The sequence below is a fragment of the Pituophis catenifer genome, unplaced genomic scaffold, assembly GCF_029215685.1.
Source record: "Pituophis catenifer annectens isolate HBS135680 unplaced genomic scaffold, rPitCat1.0.hap2 SCAF_1, whole genome shotgun sequence".
Classification (NCBI taxonomy): domain Eukaryota; kingdom Metazoa; phylum Chordata; class Lepidosauria; order Squamata; family Colubridae; genus Pituophis; species Pituophis catenifer.
The window spans coordinates 239,129,041-239,150,672 of record NW_027256881.1 but is presented as its reverse complement, the minus strand read 5'-3'; the positions used below and the strand labels follow the sequence as shown (position 1 = coordinate 239,150,672).

At 35.0% G+C, this 21,632-nt stretch overlaps 1 protein-coding gene across 1 annotated transcript in view; it reads right to left on the bottom strand.

The window, feature by feature from the left end:
- DAGLA (diacylglycerol lipase alpha) overlaps positions 1-20,448 on the bottom strand; it is a 28,780-nt gene extending 8,332 nt beyond the window's left edge. Inside the window, exons 1-13 of the mRNA XM_070957323.1 lie at positions 20,354-20,448; positions 18,083-18,294; positions 16,732-16,833; positions 15,993-16,131; positions 15,135-15,222; positions 13,071-13,205; positions 11,907-11,984; positions 8,466-8,590; positions 7,454-7,610; positions 6,626-6,709; positions 6,400-6,477; positions 2,734-2,814; positions 1,476-1,618 (exon numbers count right to left, since the gene is read on the bottom strand). Of these exons, the coding sequence (XP_070813424.1) occupies positions 1,476-1,618; positions 2,734-2,814; positions 6,400-6,477; positions 6,626-6,709; positions 7,454-7,610; positions 8,466-8,590; positions 11,907-11,984; positions 13,071-13,205; positions 15,135-15,222; positions 15,993-16,131; positions 16,732-16,833; positions 18,083-18,294; positions 20,354-20,448 (1,517 nt within the window). The remainder of the gene's footprint in view (positions 1-1,475; positions 1,619-2,733; positions 2,815-6,399; positions 6,478-6,625; positions 6,710-7,453; positions 7,611-8,465; positions 8,591-11,906; positions 11,985-13,070; positions 13,206-15,134; positions 15,223-15,992; positions 16,132-16,731; positions 16,834-18,082; positions 18,295-20,353) is intronic.
- Between the last annotated feature and the right edge of the window lie 1,184 nt (positions 20,449-21,632).

The window sequence follows — 21,632 nt, the reverse complement described above, 5'->3', positions numbered from 1 at the left end:
TGAATGCCAGAACACCTGATTATTCTTCTGAGGAATATTTCTAAAGAATAAAAAATGATTGCAACCACACAATTTGGAGAAATAGTGTTTCAGAATGAAGGAAAATAAGGTTTTATTGTGTTCCCATACTATTTAATTTGTATAGCAAATATACAAACGGCAGGTCTGGAAGAGATGACAGATGAATTCAAAATTGGAGGATGAAACATTAATATGTTAGGATGAAAGACCTAATTATGAAAGTAAAAATGGAAAAAGAAAAATAAGGGATAATGTCAAATATTAAGAAGACAAATGTAATGCAAACAAGAATTCACAGTGAACATTTGTAATTTTATTTTTCTTGGGCTCAAAAATAAAGTTGATTTGTAAAGAAAATAAAGAAAAGATTACTCTTAGGGAAGAAGATATGGATAAACTTAAAACAAAATCAAGAATAATTCTATTTTGGTTATTCTCCCCCATCTAAATAGAATACTTAAAGCATTGAAAGAGTAAGAACATATCTGAATGATGGCTCTGGAAATCATTAGTATGGATCTCTGGACAGCAAAAAGAATCCATCAATGGTCATGGAAAAAAGAATGACTGACTGTTGTGTTAAGGTGATGATGATACTCTGGCTTATATTCAGGTTATAAATTACTGTTGGACACACAGAGTCAAAAGGGAGAATCTGAAATGTAAGCAAGGTCAGTAGTTGGAAAATTAGCATATCACAACAAAGACTGATCACAAGTAATTGAAGCTAAATCTACAGTTGCTGGAATCACTGAAAGACTGCCTGACATAGATTTAAATTGTATAGTATGGGCCATCTCCTCTGAGTGCAGTTTTGCTAACTACTTAAGAACATTTGTTTTTTTTAAGCAATTTATATGGCTATGCATCTCTCAAATTTAATTCTGGGTGGTTAATAAAATGTTAAACTATAGGACCAAACAATCCACAAAGACATTGACAAGTTGGCAGCCAAGGAAACGAGCAACAAACCCATCTGGGCTCATCTAACTGAGAAAAGAATGCATCATGAGCAGGTCACACCCACCCCAGCTCCACAAAGGCAAGAAACGTAATGCATCATGTGACATTACGCGACACGATCGAGTTTGACACCAGTATGCTAGAATGACTTTGCAAGAGCGGGGAATTATCACCAGAGACAGGTTGCTGGATCAGGATCATTGAGGGTATGATAGTACCTAATGAAGTAATTGACTTGTAGCAAAAAATCCTCCTACTAACAGGGGAGTTTAAAAAGTCAGTATCTATCCTTAAAACTGTAAATAAAAGCTTGAAACTATTTTGCCAAAGTTTGATGAGATCTCAGAGGTACTATCACTTCTTGTGATCTTGATGCTATCCCTCTGCTGATGCATCCTAGGAATGCATTGCCTTTTTTGGCAGCTGCAGCTCATTGCTGGCTCATATGTTAGAGCTCCGTATTATTTTCTAAATATACTGGAGATACCTACCTTAAAAGCCCACCTGGTGGAGAATAAGCAAAGCACTTTAGAGTTGGATACTGTGGACGTAGTAGAAAGGACAAAATGGCTGCTGTGCCTGCTCCTAAGGAATGGCCGACTACAATTAGGCCATAATGTTTTGTTCCTCTGCCCTACAAAACAAAAGCGTTTTAAATATTTGAAGGATTAAGGCATTTCCATGTATTTATGCAGTTATCTGCCATATCTTTTTAAACTATTTCTCTCAAACCACAGTGTAAAATGTATGTTTTAATTAGCATTGAAACAAGCATTTTTCTTAAAACATTAAATATACCATTCTGATAGTAACAAATTGCAATGTAACATTTAAAGAATGAAAAGGTGGGGAACAAAAGAAAAAAAGTGGCACTCAGACTGGTATTTTTTAAATTAAATAGAAAACCAAATAAAACAAATGCATAGCTTCTTGCAATAGCCAATGAGAAACTTCCAAACATTCACAAATAAAACCTCTTAATCTTAGCAAACATAATCCAGTCTTCTACAGATTTGCTACAATTTGCTACAATTGCTACAATTGTAAATTTGCTACAATTGCTCATATTTTTTCTTTAAAATACATTGATTTCAAATCTTCTGAATTAAATCTTTTAAATTCAATTAAATTTAAATAAATTTAATCATTACTCTGAATTAAAATGATCTTTTCAATAACTATTACTCAGCTTTATAGGGGGAAAACTTGTTTTCAAATGATATTTTTGAATTTTAGTGGCAAATGTTTTCTAATGGCAAATGAAAAAGGACTGTTCAGGGTTGCACAAAAGCCATCTGCAGGCAATCGATCACTTTCTCGTATTCTAAACAGCATAGTTAGCATGAATGAGAAATCACATTGTCTGGGAGATGGATTCTTGTGAAGGCTTCTTACTCACATTTTAATAAGTGATTAATACATTTTACTTTATTTTTAGCATTTGTAATAGGGGACCTTTTCATCAAATTTTAGTGGTTTCAATTAATTAATTTGAAAAAGTATGTTTAATTAACACAGCAATGTTTAATGTCAGCAATATTTTAAAAATTATAAATAGTTTTTAAATGAATTTTTAAATATTTAAAAAATTCTTTCAAGGAATTGTTTTTTAGAGTAGTGGAAAATGCTGGATGTTTTTAAATTGTAGCAGTATTTCAAATACTTTGTACATAGTGCTCAATAGTTAATAGCAAAACATGGAGGTATGACTCCACTTTATGAACATATTACAGTAAAACAAAAACTTACTAAATCACGCCCAAAAGCCTGAGACAACACCATTTCCTGCTCCAGTTTCTTTTTTATATACTCAGCAGATAGCACCATCCCCTAAAAAGAAACAACAAAGAAAACATAAAATGTGAGGTTTAACGAAGTTGAGCAAGGCACCAGCATTTTAAAAATTCAAGTGACCGAGGCAATGTGACTCTTTCCTTCTTCAGTAAAATGGGAAATCCAATTTTGATAAGGGATCAAAGTGACATGTTACATTGAGCACCATTTCTAAAGCTTAGTAGCTCATACTAGTTGGAGTAAAGGAAATCAGATTTCTTGGACTTCCCTATAGTTTGAATCAATGGGAAAAGAACCTGGGAGATCTCTAAAGGAAACAGAGAGACTTTGATTAAATAGTTTCAGTTCCAACCCAAATCCTAGGCCATGGGTCAGCAACCTGCGGCTCTGGAGCCACATGTGGCTCTTTCACCCCTCTGCTGTGGCTCCCTGTCACTCAAAATATGCGTCACAACCACCAAAGTGTGACACCCACCAGCACACAATTTATTGAGCTTTTCAACCCCCAGTAGGCCAACCATGGATAAATCCAAGAAAAGAAAAGTTTCAGAAGAAAAGAGAACATTTAATTCAACTACATAAGCTAGTTTTATGGCCGCTCAAGAAATAGTCAGGCATGGGAAGGGTTTTGTGGCTCCTGGTGTTTTCTTTTCTGTGGGAAACAGGTCCAAATGGCTCTTTGAGTGCTTAAGGTTGCAGACCCCTGTCCTAGGCTGTCACAATTTTGTCACTCATTGCCACTGTGTTCATGTTTTCTACATTTTAATTTACATTCTTTTTTAATTATTCTACTTTTATGGTATAACATTTATTCAGTACTGCACTCTGCCAGGTGAAGCATAGTATGACAGATAATACATTTGTGTTTAAATAAATGAAAAATAAGACATCACGGGCAGAACTATAGCTAAAGCATTTTCTGTCGGTAAGCAGAGCAACTTAGAGACAAACTCCTATACCCAGATGGAGAAGCACTCTGCCTCATCCTAACCAGGGGTGAGATGTTACCAGTTCACTCCGATTTGGGCAAACCTGTAGTGATAAAAACTACCGGTTTGGCTGAACCTGTAGTAAAAAAAAAGCTACAGGTTTGGGCAAACCAGTAGTTAAAAAAAAGCTACTGGTTCCTCCGAACTGGTATTTCCGACGATCAGCTGTGCAATGGGGTTTAGCTTTGCTAGAAAGCAGGAAATCCTGCTTTCCAGCGAAGCTAAATCACGCGCCACACCTGATCCCCCACACTTCTACTTACTTTCCCAAGCCTCCTTTTGGCGCATAATGCACATGTGCGCATGTTTGGTGCACACTATGCATGCACATGCAGCACATGTTTGGTGCGCACTGTGCATTCGTGGCCAGTGAACTGGTAGCAAACCAGTTCGGATTTCACCACTGATCCTAACCCTCTCTGACACCTATCTATATGGTACAATGCTGCGCTGAAATATTTATTACAGTTTATTACATTATGCTTGTATAGCAGGGGTATAGCATGCTGCAGATCTCGTCAGTCAAGGAATTCTGGTTGGCAGGGTCCAGGAGAAGAGCCTTCTCTGTTGTGGCCCCAGCCCTTGGGAACATCTTGTCCCCCGAGATTGGCTCCCACCCTCTTGACCTTCTATAAGTCCCTGAAGATCTGGCTCTGTGGTTGGCTTGGTGGTGGTTGATCAGCTAATAGCAGCTCCCATCTTCTTCATGCTCCTTTCTTTCCCATCTTTTAGTTTTAGTTATAATCTGTATTTCATTGTGATTTTATACAGTGGTATATATATCTTTATGGTTTCATTTTGATGCTGTATGGCTGCCCAGACTTGCCTCGCAGAGAGATGGGCAGCAAACACATTTAATAAATAAATAAATAAAATATATTGAGTAATTTATTCTCAGTGTAATTTAGGAATATTAGGAATGGTATTTAAAACTGGAAAGTCAGGTAGTTGACTTGGAAGCTGTCTGCTAATAATGGCAAGAATCAGAAAGAATGGCTGTACTCTGATATATGAATTGACACCTGTTATAATTCAGGTGGTGAATGTTACTTTTTGCATCTATAGAATGGTAACTCATTTTTAAAAATATAAATCCATTCTGTATCCTTCAAAAGGATTTATATGGTGATAGCAAGGCCTTCCACAGGATAAGAAGGGTTGGAGAAAGCTATAATAGAATACACTTAGCAGATGGAATCAATTATCAAGACATAGGAATGTACTGGTTGGCATAAGAATGTCAAATTCCAAAGATGGAAAAAGTAATTTAAGATTTGTGTGAGTGCATTCAGCAGATGTCACTTGAAATGGTGCTTTGTAATTGCTTATACATAATCCTTTCAGATTTACTGACTATGGAGCAGAGGTCAGCAGATCTGCAAAATCTGTATTATTTTTTAAAAAGAACCTGGTTATGGGTACTGGTAACCTACTGGCATCTGTAGATTCCTGGATTTTTTTTAAAAAAAATATCTGAATGATGTTAAAATATTTGAATGTAATGAAACTCAAAGCCCTTCTACTCAAAATCCATTTTTGGAATCCCTCTCCTTGCTTTCAGCACTGTCATTCAAGATGGGGAAAAACTTTATTGGGAGTAAAAAGTTCTTGCTGAGCCATCACAAATCATCCAGAAAAAGAAAGCAGTTCCTACTTACACTTGCACCATAATACTGTCAAACATTTTATCATTTGTAAACTAGTTGCACATATGTTTGCTTTTCTTACCTCAGGCTTTTATAATTTTTGGCTTAGTTTTTGTTACTCTTAATGCAATAAGGCTTTCTCCAAAAGCAAACAGAGTAATGGATAGGTAGGTTTGCATGCAGGTGCATCTTCAGATGATGTACAGTGACATATTTGGCATCCTGGTGTCATAAATGCTTTTATAGCAATAGCAATAGAACTTAGACTTATATACCACTTCCCAGTGCTTTACAGCCCTCTCTAAGTGGTTTACAGTCAGCCTCCAACAATCTGGGTCCTCATTTTACAAACCTTGGAAGGATGGAAGGCTGAGTCAACCTTGAGCCTGGTGAGATTCGAACTGCCAAATAGTAGGCAGACGGCAGGCAGCCCAAGTAGCCTGCAGTACCGCATTCTAACCACTGCGCCACTGCGGCTCTAAATTCTGTTCTTACCATATTCGTTAGATATATAGATTCACTAAATTCAACTATTATTATGTATTTCAAAATACAGTATATTAAAACAAAACAAATGAAACATTGATTGGCATGTTCATTTTCCATAATCCAAAGTAATAAAGATATTTCTAATTATCAATATATAATAAAATATCAATATATAATAAAATATTCTACACTCCTTGGAACTTTAAAATTGTCTTCTGTCACAGAATTGCATTTCATATTCCATCAGCTTTGTGGGATTATCACTAGGTTCTGTTTCTTTAACTGCCAGTTGTTTTTGGGGAGGACACCAATTTGAATGAAAGTAACTTTCAACAGCTTTTTATACCTTTTTCAGTACAACAGATTGCATGCTGTGGCTTTCATACAAGGGTTAAAAATAATCTTAAATTATATATTCCAAGAGAAATTTTAAAGGAATGATTTGAAATTATAATGTATACATTAACCAATTAAAATCAAAAGCACTCTATAAATACCTTGTGTCCAAGCCATGTTCCGTGATGACCCTCCACAGGGAGGCGCTCAGCATCTCCAGTTAAATCAGTCAAAGCATCCTTTGGGGTGAGGAAAAAAGACTCCATGAAATATGAGGCTTAGACATTGTTACAAATCTTATTAATGCATTTGCACATTAGCAGATTTCTAGGATCAGAGCATGAAGCAGCACATAGCGACTGAAGTAAACAGGAATTTAAAAATTACCTTTGGTGATAAAGTTCCTCGAATACTGATAACTACTTTCTTCTTTTCGTGATCTACAGCCACGTAGAAGGGGGTTTCATAAACCTAAAAGTAATAAAGTATACTACAATATTTAGTGTTTGTAGTGGTGCCTTCAAGTTAGTGCTGACTCCTTGGACAACTTCCTGCAGCTTTCTTGGCAAGGTTTTGGAAGTGATTTGCCATTGCCTTCTTCCTCACCCAAGGTTATCTAGCTATCTTTATTTCTAAGGTAGAACTAGAACTCATGGTCTCCCATTTTCTAGCCCAGTGCCTTAAGCACTACACCAAACTTGTTATTTCTATTTCATCTTATCTAAATGCTATACATTTTCTTTCCTAATCAACTCCTGGTAGAGAAGCAACAGTTTTGAACTAATTCCATCAGGAATTTATAATTTCACGTCTGATAAGAGAATTCTGATGTTTCAGCTCCATTATTTTGCCACATGTGGAAAAGTCTCTTTATTGTCAAACACATATTCTTACAATGATGGTATCTATTGGGGATGACATGGGAGAGAATGTAGAACTGAAAGAAATGATGGTAGGGCTAGAGCCAAAGCCACGGGACTACTTAAGATTGTTTGATACCAATTTTTTCGAGATTGTTTTTTCACTTTTTGACACCTGTTTTTTCTCTCCAAGACAGTAAACACAGAAAAGCAATCAACAATGCTTATCAGATCTATGAAATGATCTCTTACATAAAGTGGTTGAAAGCTGCTTTCCTATTCCTGCCTTAGCACATTTCTCCAAAACACTGTAGCAGTCTTCTCCAGCACAAGTTATTTCTCATGCAGCCCTTACCGCATCATGACATGAAGTGTACACAATGTCCACAGAAGTCATGTTTTCATCAAGGAAATGGCGTCGAATGGCAATAGCATTGCAGCCACAGCAATTATCTTCCTCAATGGTGACACCAGGTGCATAACGGGGCCGAGTAGCAGAGAGGCAACAGCAACTTTAAAAGAAAGCATAAATCATTATAATATGGAAAGAAAAAATCCATGCTACTTCTTTTTAGACAAAATTCCACTTTAGTGTTTCATAAGAAAGTTCTAAAACTATTAGACTGCAACTGTCCAAAATTGTCATCCTTTTCTCATTATCCCAGAAGTCAGCTTTAATGGCAAATTCTTCTAATCCTTTCAACACTTCTAGGTTGAACACATGAATAAATAAATGCTCATCTCAGCTATTAGTTAAGTTAAACGTCAAGATTCCCCATATGTGTATTAAAAAAAAAAAGAATGAGACAAAGGATTTCTACTGCAGATAGCAAAACAAAATTTTACACTAATAGCTTACAATGGCCTTTTAGGGATTTTATGTAGAGATTTTATACTATGTTATGAATATTTATTAAGTTAATTTATAGTCCTCCTTTCTGCTCAGATATGTACCTAAGATCCAAAATAAAATGAGTAAAATTAGAAATGAAATACGATTTATATTAATTTCTAAACAATTGCCAGTAGTTAATACATAATTGATCATTGAATCATGTCATGATGGCTACTAATTTGAATGACTTTATCAGATATATTCATGCAGGATGGGCTATCAAGGGCATATGACTTGAAAACCTAATGTTAGGGTTAGCATAGGAACAATATCCTGCCAAATAGATCAGTGGTGGGAGAAGGATGTATTCGAGAGAGAAACTATATATATATAATAAATAAGAATGAATGAATGATCCAAGAAACACACATACACCTCAATAAAGGAGGAATGCATGAGGAGACAGAGGAAGAAAAAAATAAATGAGATAATAAAGTGAAAGACTTTTAAAACAATCTGGATCAATACTTACGAGCAGGATCTGGCCAAGCGACAGAGTCCACAGGTAGGCTTCCTCATCAAATACATGGGCCAGCCATAAGCAGCCAAAGCAAAGAGCATATAATAGCATACTTCTTTATATCGCAGCATCTCTTGCTGAAGGGAATAAAAGAAATATTATGGCATGATGCCATAATTAGAAATAACTTCCTCTCACTTAGTTATCAAGAAATTATAATTTCTGATTAGGTTTTCATAGTTTGTTTGATCTTTCAATTAAGCTCCAAATAGCCACCTCCAGGCACTGTTTGATGGAAGAAGCCTGAGATTAGCACTCTCTAGGATAGGTGCTGAGTGGATGAGAAAATTTGACTTCCATTTTTAAACCAGCTGGGGAACCTTGTTATTTTATACCCTAGCTAAAAAAACTGATTTGTAACACGTGGTTTACTAACAAGCCAAGATCTTAGCCCTTAACTTGATTCTGGCTTGTTTGAACAACTAAACAAAGTTCATGTATTTTGACAAAATGAAGCCCTCTGATTAGTTAAAAGTGGAAACAAAACCTAAATAGTAAATAGTAGTATGATGCAGTGCAGTCAAAACTAGATTGGGCAAAGATCTTTCCCCTACTGCTATAATATTGTTAAATGAACTCATGCATAATTCCAAATATTTTTAGAGACAGAGAATTTGTAAGAATTGGAATCAAAAGTTGAAATACCCTGTTTTAACAAATGAATGGTTAAAAAATATTAAGATATCATGATCTTAAGATGGGACTAATTCAATGACAGCTTTTTCCATATTTATTAGATACGTCATAAAGCTTTTAAAAAGAGTTGGTTATCAACTTCATTATGCTGTAAGTGTAAAATAATGGAAGAGACACTTATGCAGATGAAATGTATTCATGCCACACTTATCCAATTTGGGTTTGTTTGCTGATTTTGAGAAGAGTGCTGTATAGTTTACACGTGCATAGTGAGTTGAAATTACATACAAAATTTTTTGAATTTATCAATATATGTAGAACTACTGATTTATGAAGTGTGGAGTGTACCAGAACATAATGTTCTTTTATGATAAAATGACAGTGCTATACAGGATTTACACAGAATCCTGGATTGACAATGTGCATTTGCTCACTAATCATAAACTAGTTCTGTGTTGATATAATGGAAAGAGATACCATTAAAGAGATACTATTAAAGAGATACCATTTCATAAAGTTTCATGAAATGCTTAAATATAGCTGTTTTCAAAATATGCATTGTGTTTTTTTCTTAATTTTCTTTATTTATGTATCTTTTTTTTGTATACTAAAGCAATAAAAATGTCTACATTTGAGGTTTATAGTTTTAATTCAAAAGTATTACTTATTTAATAGTGTAAGACTCACGAAAGTCCCAGAAAATCTCAAATGGTTCTATTACCCAGGTATAAACAGTGCTATAAGAAAACAGACTTCAGTGGTTGATTCATTTGTAGAAATAACTATAAATAACGCATTTGTACAAATAACTGCTTACAAAAATGATTTACCTATTCCAGCTATTCTCAAAATGTGGCCCAGGGACCCTAGAGGGGCCCTGAGACCCTTTCAAGGAGTCCAAAAATCAAATAAATATTTTAAAATTTCTCAATTTTAAATTCTAATACAGTAAATATAAATAAAAATAACCCACATAGACCAAAACTCTTTGGGGCCTTTTTACTTCTTGTCCATATCTTCAGGTGCTTTGGAGAATAGGTCAACCCCCTCTTCTCTGTGATAGCCGTTCAAGTACTGGAAGGCAGCTATCATGTCACCCCTAGACCTTCTTTTCAATAGTTAGACAGACCTAGTTATGTTAACCATTCATCATACGGTTTACCCTCCAGACCCTTTATCACCTTTGTTGCTTTTCTTTACACTCTTTCTAGGGCCTCAGGATCTTTTTTGTATTGTGATGAGCAGAACTGGACATAGTATTCCAAGTGTGGCTTCACTAGTGCAGTATAGATCAGTACTATCACTTCTTGTAATCTTGATGCTATCCCTCTGCTGATGCATCCTATGTCTGCAGTGCTTGTTTTGGCAGCTGCAGCACACTGCTGTCTCATACTTAAGTGGTGGTCCACTAGGATACATGGATCTCTCTCACAGTTACTACTGTTGAGCCAGATACCACCTATTCTGAACCTGTGCATTTTATTTTTCCTGCCAAGATTCAAGGCCTTACTTTTCTCACCACTGAACTGCATCTTGTTGGATAGGGTCCAATGCTCAAGTCTGTCAAGATCCTTCTGACTTGAGTCTATCTTCTAAAGTTTTGGCAACTCCCCCCAGCTTGGTGTTGTCTGCATATCTGATAAGGTCTCCTTCTGTCTCCTCACCTAAATCATTTATAAAGAGGTATCCCACTGCATGCTTTCCTCCATGTAGATGTAGTTTCATTGAGGACTACACATTGAGTGCAATTATCAGCCAGTTGTGAATCCATCTAGCGATGATGCTATCTGTCCCACATTTTTATCTTATTAACAAGTAAGCTGTGATCTACTTTCTCAAATACCTTCCTGAAGTCTAAATAAACTATACCCTGAATATCTTCCGAATCCATTAATGTAGTCATTTTGTCAAAGAAGTCAGTAAGGTTTGTCTAGCATGATCTGTTTTTAACAAACCCATGTTGGCTTCAAATAATTACTTTGCTCATTTCTAGATGCTTGCAAATCCACTGCTTGATTATCTTTTCGAGGATTTTCCCGGATATTGATGTGCAGGTGATTGGTCTGTGGTTTTCTGGATACATTTCCCCCCGTTTTTGAAGATTGGAACTTTATCAGCTCTTTTGTAGTACTCTGGCAGTTCCCTGGTATTCCAGGAGCTTTGTTTTTATGTAGGAGCTTTCTATGGAGCATTTACTCCAGGTTAGATTTCAATCTTTCAAGTGTTACACAGTCCCTAAGTCATATTATTATGATAAAATTTAAATACTGGGCAATTTATTCTGCCTGCTCCTCTTTTAAAGAACTAACCAACGTTAGAAGGAAATTTCAAAGTGCAATTAGGGTACAGCAATAACTCTCTGATACATAAAAGAAACTGGAAACAGAATCACAGAAAACTGATGGCAAAAAATTCTCAGTGGTCCATCAAGTTTGCCCTTTGAGTATTTTGTTTGTTTTTATTTTCTTTTTAATTTATTATTTTAATTAATTATATTTATGTTTTGTTTGATTTCTATTTATTAATTAGATTTACCTATACTTTGACAGTACTTTATTTGTCAAATAGCATCTGTTGTTTGCTTTGGCATAATACATTCATGGATGTTGTTATGAACTAATAGATCTCTACCTTATCTAATAGATCTCTTAACGTCTAAGATCAGAACAAGAGTTTATCCAGGGAAAGACAGAACAACTAATTCCTTTGATCCACTGAGTTTGCATATTTTCTGCAATAAACAATCTGATAACTTACTGAGTTTTTCAGGTCCAAATATTTTGTGTTCCTGGTAACTGGCATTCCCGACAAGAAAGCTAGTATATCATTGTTTCCCTGAAAATCATATAGATTAGAAAAAAATGTAATTAAAATATTCAGCTTGTACTTAAGGAAAGTAAACACTTCTTTGTCTGAATTAATGCAGTTGGAAAGCATATTATTCTCAGTGTGTCACTTTCTTTTTCTTTGATTTTCTGTCTTCTCTGAATATTGGAGACGGAGGTTTGTTTGTTTTTTTAACTGAATCTGAAGCCTAGAAATGTTTAAAACCAACTGTCAGTTTTGTAATATCTTATAGACAATTTTATTTATTTTTCACATGTCTGAACCACCCATCTCCTTCAAAGAGAATGATACATTTATGGCTTGATTTTTGTGGACTAGAATACAAGAACGATAATCTGATAAACTGGATTCTAATCCACAAAAATTTAGGCTTAATTAAAATAATTATCAGCCTTGAAATTATTAAAAAAAGGGTTTTTTTGGGGGGGGGGATGTTGGCTGAAACTAACTAAATTGTTATATAACTGATGACCACTAATTATCATTGAACTTTCCTATAGCAATAGCTATTTTGTTTCTCTTGTCATATTCCCACTACTTTCAAACAGTTTTAGTTGTGACCTATATTGCTAAGCTGAGATTCTTGGCCAACATTAATCTATTTTCCATCTTCTAGATGGAAAGCGGAAAAGAATGTTTAATAGGATATTTGCAACTATCTCTCATAATAAGCAATGTTTTCATTATGCAAATTATAGTATTTACCACTACTCAATTGGTCCTAGATGTTCGTTCAATGTATTCCTAGAATTAGTAGTCAGACTAAACTGTTAAGTGGTTAATTAAAAAAAATCAGACCAGAGAGAATTGGTGCTTTATGGTGTATTTTCTCTCATAACTAACACGATGTTTGAAAGACATTTAAAACCATAATTTCCTCTATTTCAGTACACAAATATTATTAATTCAATCTTGTCAATAAGAAACAGTGAAACTGTAAGTAGTTGGAAAGTGAATTATGATGAAGTGTTAGGTAGTTTTCAAAATTGAAATGTATCACAGCAGGTGATTTTAAGTAATGTTAGCCTATTTTGTCCACTTTTCATTGTTAAAATGAGAATTTCTTACACTCACTTCATCCAATACCGCATTGCGTTTTGCCCTTTGTCGTTGACGTAGTAGAACGAGGCCTGCTATAATATCAGATGGGACTATGTCAAGATCTCGGAAAAATTCAGCAAAGAGATATGCAATTTCAGAGTAAGCATCCTGAAAGATCCAAAGAGGAAAAGGTGAAAAATTAATCTGCAACAGGAGAGAAGAGCTTGAAATAGTTGTTAGCTTGTTGAATTGCTAAAGGCATTATATTAAACCACAATGGAGTTTGCTTTTTTAAAAAAATACGGTATGTAAATAATCCTTTACAACTTAGTTTATGTGTGAATTAGGCTACCATTACTGAATAAACAGTAACCCTGCCTTGGTATTATGTATAAACGCAGCAATTTTATGGATTACCAGTTTCTGCACATGGCTGAAATATTGATTTTTATTTGCATTACACTTTTCTTCCAGGACATTTAAAATAACATACCTGTCGAGCGGCATGCTGCACTCGACACCATGATCCTATGAGGCCAGCCGATACATCATGGACGACATATCAGAGGGGGAGGGTGGCACTGGGTGTTTGGTGGAGGGGCTAGGTGTGGCGATAGGCGTCTCTTCTCACGGGTGTTTATCGGGATCGCGTGGGTCAGTGGAGAAGCTACAAGCACCGCAGCCGTCGCTGGAGCTCATAGCGGATGACGTCATTGCTGCGCGTCCCAGATAACAGCTGCGGGAAGTTTGAATGGGCCCAGCTGATAGCGCTCAGCGCTCAACCTATAAAGGACTCGAACGCTGGCTCTTGGCAGCCGCGTCTTTGTTTTGTTTTACAATCCGGTCTCCACCGGGAGCAGTTGACACTAAATAAACCACGATACCTCGCTTTCTGGCTTCATGTGCTTCTTGTCCAGGGGAGGCCGAGAATACATAGCATTACTTCAAATTTTCTACATTATGGTAGTCAAGAAACAACGCTTAAATCCATAAATGATATGGTAAAAACAAGCCAATAAGATGAACTAATATGAAATAGTATGGCCAGATTGATAAACATATAATGTGGTTTGCTTAGTTTTGACTTAGCGTGATACTACCACTCTTTCATCATGAAAGTGATATGTGAATCATGCTATTGTGACTTGTTCAACAAACCATGTTATATACTAATGTTATTATGTAAATCAGGCCTGTGACACAATTTGTTGAAGGGCAGGCATTAAGCAAAATAGTGGAACAGGTATCTGAATTAGGCCTCTCACTTTCTATCCAATACATTATCTACTATATCACATTTGTCAAAACAACAATAACTGATCTAGGCTTGGATCCTCCCTCCAACCCTTAAGGCAACCAACTTAAGGCTTCCAAACCTAAACCTTGAAAACTCACAGGGAAGGTACAATAGAGACCAACATTTCTTGTCTCTAGCGTCTGGAATTCAGAGAAAATGTGTGTGTGTGTGTGTGTTAGATCAGGTAGTTTTATTTTACACAGTAGTATTTGCTATTAGTACACCTATGTCTTCTGTAGCAAATACATTGTGGGTGAACACATCTGCACAATTCAATATCATGTATCAGATACTACATATTAAGTAAGATGTCTTGACAGCTGCAAACAGGCCAAGATTAGATGGTTCTGAAGAACATTATTAATACTTTTACTTTTGCCTAATGTAAAATGTGGAATTCCTTTCAAAAGTTTCATGATTGAAAATAATCTAAATAATTGATTACTCCATTTTAACCACATTTTTAGTAATAAAAGATAATGGTAGATTACTATATATTTTAAAATTAGCCACCCAACAGTTTTAGGCCCCTTTGCAAGCTAAGTATTTCTCTTACATTAAAAATGACTTCTTTTTTTTGCAACTAAGCAAGCATGAACATCTTACCTGTAAAGGTTTATTTGCACCAACTACGAAAACTTTTCTATTCTTACAACAGAGCACCACTGGGTCAACATACATGTGTGGAATATCCCAATAGGATACTTGTACCATATTTCCTCTTATCATCAGCCATACTATAATACTATCAAAATCATGAATTGTATTTGTTTTTTAATGAAAAGACAGTAGCTGCTTACTGATTGTGAATCTTTTGTTCGTGTACAGCAGAGGAAAACTTTGAGACGGCGGGTCCAGCTGCTAGCCTGGCCTTCTTCCAAGCGATGCCTTAAGAAAAAAAAATTACAGTCAAATGCAATCATCAGAGCTGAGCTGGCGTGCCCACTGATATGGCTACATGTGCCACCTGTGGCACATGTGCTATAGGTTCGCCATCACGGACCTAGGCAATATTACAGAAGTTTGACCCTTCATGTGAAGGAAAACAAAATGATGGAAAATGTTAATACTGTATGTTTGGTCAAAAATCCTTTATTTTTGCGGGGGGAAAATCACACTGGCTAGATTGAATTAATTATAAAAGTTTTGCTCCATTTTAACTTTTTTATTTTTAAAAAATAGAAAATTGCACAGCTGAAAATACCATTTTGTTATCAAATACTCCTGGCTCATTCAGTTATGACAAACCAAATACACATTCTTTTATAGCTTTGAGTGAATGACATCTAATGTATTCCATTTATACTTGGATGATCTTGGCCAAAGCACTACCTTTTAGTCTAATGTACATGATAGTATCATTGTGAGAAAAAAAAATTGACTTTGCTGCATAGTAAAGAGGACTATAAATGTTGTAAAATGTATATTTTAAAGAATATACACCTGGAAACCAAAATTGTGCTAATATATATTACAAGGCCTTTATTATTTACAATTCAAAAAAATATCCCCAGTATGTAAACTGCATTATTTGCTGCCATATTGAATACACTCATTTGTGCTTATCTACATTGAAAACAATAGATTTGCATTTATCTAAATTGTAAATCTATTCTCTAAAAACTCTGAGTCAACCTCTACAATTACAATTTACTTACCTCAGGTTATATGTTCTTAGATTGCGCTGTCTCCTCTTTGTGGCTCGCAATTTAACGAAAGTCCGTCCTGTTGGGTCAAAGACGCAGAGGACAGTGATGCAGACGCTCAAAATGACTACCCAGTTGCAGACGACCATTCCTAGTGAAGCAGAGGAGACAGATGATGAGGCCCAGATTGTAAGTGGCAGATCTGACTCATTTGTACTCTTTGCTTTAAGTTTATGTATTCTTTTTCACAGAGTAATATTCCCTGTTTGATTTTATTTGACAACGTAAAGATAATTCTTGTACAAAACGTCTGATATTCTTGGAGATTCTGTAGCATCATAAATATATCATAAAATATATTAAATGAGGGTTATCAAGCAAGCTGCAATGGGTATAAATATTGTGAATAATAATAATGACCCCCAAATAGTTACATATGCATTACACCACTTTGTTCAGTCTACATCTTCAGTCCTTCACAGGATCATGGCATAAATGTATATAGAGCACCTTTTTTTTAAGCACAGCCTAGTTAGACTTCAATAGTTATTTCCTTTCTAGTTGTAATACTAATAATTGTTATGCCTATGAGTAAATGTGTATGAATGTTTTTAGTAAAATTAAATTACAACAGTGAAACAGCAAGACCTCAAAAATTATGCTTGTTTAGGTCTATGAACAGGTTAAATCACAACACACTATGGTGCATAAACGTGATTTTAAATACTTATAAATACTTATAAGGACATACCCAAAGTAACACTCTTGGCAGTAACATCATTGCAGGAACTGTAGTACTGGGTTAACCAAACAATGCCCACAATAGCGTAGACAAATTCAATCACCAAGATTGCTGGAACAATAAGAACAGAGTGTACAATGGTATAACAACAATAACAACAGCAACAACAACTGATTTCACCATATTTCTGAGCAGCAATTCTTAACCAATGAAAAAAAATATCCATTCTGATGTGTCATTCTAAATGGGATGATCTCATTGCAGCCACACCAGAAGAAATTAGGTGATTAGTTTGCTTAGATATCGAATTATAACATCTATCCTATTCCATGGTGACATTTTATGGCGATCTTATCATGGTTTTACCTTAATTTAATATTTAATCTCATATATTGTATTTCTCACATATATATTTGCTGATGTTTTATTTAAACTTATATTTTTAAACTTATATTTGTGTTTATATGTATAATGTGCTTTATTAGTGTTGTACATCAGAGATTGCATAACCTTTGTATATGCCATAAACTAAATAAAAATAAATGTCATTCTAAAACTTTTCACTTTTACCCAGATAAACATGCAATGTAACTGTCTAGGAGAAAAATATTAAAGAATGATAATGGGAAACCTTAACTATAAAAATGAACAAGGAAAGCATCCAACATGCCTTATCTCTCTATATCTACATATATATCTACATATATCTGTATGTAGACTTTTTTGGAGGCTTGGAGTGAATAGCATAATATATTCCACACACACTTTTGGGAGGGGTAGATAGGCATTAGATTTTTTTACAAATGAAAGCTCATGGTAAGTGAACAAAGGAAATAATGGTGAGTTTGACAAAGATAATTATAGTATGTGTTTCTCTTCACAGAATAGTAAACTACATTTACTTATCCTTAAAAGTATCATGTTAACATGTTTGTCTTTGCTGAATACAAGAAACAGCACACATGCACCGCTGTCAAGGCATCAGACAAAGTATATGTATTTCATTAATGAGACTGTCAGTTTTTTAACAATAAAATAATTCATAAATGTGCATTTGCCCACGAAAAATTGATACAGATTTTATGGAGGCATAAATAGGCTTATTTTCCTATTTTGGGGGAAATAGGAGTATATTTTCCCATATCTGCAAAAGTAATGAAACAGTGACTAAACTTGCAAATAATATTTAATTTCAGCAGGCATATATCCAGATGCAGACGTTTTTTGGTGCCACAACTGAAAATGCCCTTGGATCACTCAGTGTTTGTAAATATTATGAATGGAGAAGCCTTTGAGAGCTCGACAGCCAGCTGCATCAAGACCAAACATTAATAAAAACCCCTTGGCCGCTGCCTCTTACCCAGTCTGACGTATAGCACATATTGCATGGAATCCCGGGGTTCTGTGTACAAGATGCTGCCACGCATGCTGAGCCAGATGATTGCAACTTCAGCGATCATGCAGCTGAGCAAAATACCCAAATAACCTCTGCCATGGTCCACCAGATTGAGAGAGCAGGTTTCATTGGGATTGTATGCCAGTCCAAAGAGCACCACAGAAAGGATGATGAACCTGCCGTACACAAGCCACATTCACTTGACAAAGGCTGAGACAATATACACATGACCAAAGACTTTTAGCCATATAAGGAACAAGAAGCCTAACATTTATTAGTTTTTTAAAAAAACTGTTGTGGTTTGTTTTGCTTTTATATAAGTTGAGAAATGAAATATCTCTTTTTTAATCCCTGGGAATAGTTAGTACTATATAAATAACCAAACTGTTTGCAGTTTTTGATATTAACTGCTGCCAATAAAAGCTTATCCCACAATAAACTACTACTGTATCTCTAAGATATTGTAGTATGTGTAATATTATATTCACAGATAAATTATTTTGATGTTATTCATAAAGTAAACATGTCAAAGTTTCAGTTTCTAAACAGATTATCACATTGCTTTTAGTTGATTTCAGGTACAGGGGGTTATGTGATTCTCAGATAATAAAATATATCAGTTCAGCCAACAGCAAACCTGTATTTCGTTAATATCATTAATTTATGGGTGCTATGCATTCCTTGTGCTGCTCTAATAGTAAAATGCTGGTGGTTAGCTAACAAAGTCCCCCCCACTCCCACCCCCACCCCGCCCACATACTGATTTCTGGATGGTGTCCCAGAACATACTCTGTGTTCCTCTGCAATACAAAGGGGGGAAAAAAGGCTGCATCAATCCCCTTGAGATTTATCTGTCTCTCCATCATGTAAAGAGGCCTGGAAATGGGAACAGTAAAAACCTGCACATACTTCAACAGTCAGCAGAGGGCAGGCAAAAATGTTATCAGGCACATACTTTTTGATTCCCATATGCCAATTATATTGTTTTTATCTCAGCATATAATTTACCGTGCTTGCCAACGCATTCACATGAGTGCACACACTTTCTCTCTCTCTCTCTCTCTCTTTCACACACAATGCATCTTAAATATCACAGGCTCCTAAATGTCATACATTTGTTTGCTCATGAGAAATCTACCCAACAAGATGAAGACGACACATAAATGCCATTACCACCAACAATTATTGTTTTGTCCATGAACAGCAGAGTTCAGGAAACAGACATTAGGCTAGCAAGTACTAATCTGTTTTATATTAGAACCTTGAAATTTCACAACAGAAAACCCAGTCTCACAGAAAAAGAATCCTGAGGTCAGATATTAATATTAGGTATCAGAACCGAGAAGAGGTCATTATCCTTTCACACAAAAAAAACTTTTTCCACTCTGTTAAATCTCTGATTGGGAGTGTCTGTCTGTCTGTCCGTCCATCCATCCACCCAATTTTATGATTTTTAAAGTCAACCAACTCAACATGTATTTTTATCTCCTTTCTCACTTCCATCAACTTCTTGTAACATTTTGTATAATAAAAAGATCTGGGGATCTCAAAAATGTGTTTATGGTTTTGTACATATTTATTTCTAATAAAGATAACACCACTGTAGTTATTCAATTTTTTTCTCCTTGGGAATAAGTATGACTCACTTTAATTACAAAAATATTAATGGGCTGATATGGAAGAATTGCATTTGCCTCCAATCTGGTTTTGAGTTCTCAAAATGTAGCTTGATCCAAGAAGCCCTGCTTTTAATAGTTTCTTAATTGATGCCGTCATGGTTTGGCTTTCTCAGTGGCAGTATCTACATAGAAACCACTCAAAACAATTCTAACTTTTCTTTTGACACTGACAGTATGATTTGAATGGATTTATAATATTAATTATCATCCACTACAATCATGGGTATAATTTCTGTGGCTTCCTTTCTCTTTAATATAATTCTGTTGTTTTTCAATTCTTTTTAGCTGATTTAAGAATAAACTGGATACTCCAACAACTTTCCTGAAGGCATTACAGAACCATAGTAGTGGAACAAAACATTTAAAAAGAATTATTTGAGCCAGAACCTTATACTTGCATAGATCCATTTCCATACTGCTTTGTATATATGAACTTTAGCAGAATATTTTAAATTGCAACGTAGTATGAATACCTGGACATGAAGATTACAAAACAAATATCAATGGCTTATGACCTAACAATAGAAGTCTTCTTCTCATGTATATTTTCACTTACCAAGTTGTATGAAGAAGAAAGAGAAAAATGGCAGGCAAAACAAGATCATCACTTCCCACAGACCAGCGACGACGGAACACCACAATGCCTGGCATGGCTAGTGAGCCTGAAAAGGGTCACCGGGCACAATATTAACTTTCTGTAATAGAAATACAAAGAACAGGAACATAAATTGTATATATGACAAAATCAATATTGTTGCTACAAATTTACTACAAAATATATTGTCTAGATGCATTGCTTCTAAAATTCTGTTTGTTAAAAGTCTTCGACGAATCAACTGCAACTCTTTAAACTCATAACACATTTTTATGAGAAGTTAGAATATTTAAAATAAATTAATACTATTTATGTTACTTATAGAATAATCAGATTCAGTGGGTCATGAAAATGGAACCTTACATCACAAGTGTAAACCTAGTTTCTTTTTATTTTAAAATATGCTAACATTACAGAAAATGTGGATTTTAATATATTTGATCCTTCAGAGAACATTTAGCAGATGTTGGGTGCATCTCGTTGCTTTTGGAGATCAGCAAAATATAGCCTAACTGACATGATTTGTGCTTGTCTTAGTATTGGCACATTTTGAGTTGACTCTACTGGATTTCTGTTTGTAAACATGAATCTATTTTTGTTGGTTATATTCACCTATTTTGAAAGTTTGAAATTCAATGTTTGAATTAGGTTTTGTTTTGGGGTTTGGTTTCTGTAAAAAACAAAGGAATGGGACTATTAATAATTTAGTTTGTTTTGGTTTCTTTCTTTTTTAAAAAATAACTCAACATTGTTACCACCATTTATAGACACAAGGAAAGACAGACACACACACACACACACACACACACAATCACACATTATTTTGATCGGTTTGATTTAATAAAATATGAAAATTACATTAGATCTAGAGAGGTAACAAAGTAAATTAATATCTACAGTAATCTACAAACTCATGCAGTTATCAATGCAAAGGGAGATGTACAAAAATTGCTACAACCTCTATTTTCTACAATGTATAATTGCATTAAAATTCTTTAAAACTTTATAATATCATTTCTATTATTCATTAAAACTTTGGGGGGGATCTGGATCTGAATTTACCATGAAGCATTTTTCTGACTACTACTAGATGATAAACCTGAAAAGAAAAAATTAACTCCTGTTCAAGTAAGAAGGCAGGGCTGAACAGAACTGTATTCCTGGTTCTAGAGAAAATTGCCTTTAGTCATAGGAATTAACTTAAGCTATATAGACTATATTTTATTTCTTATAACCAATA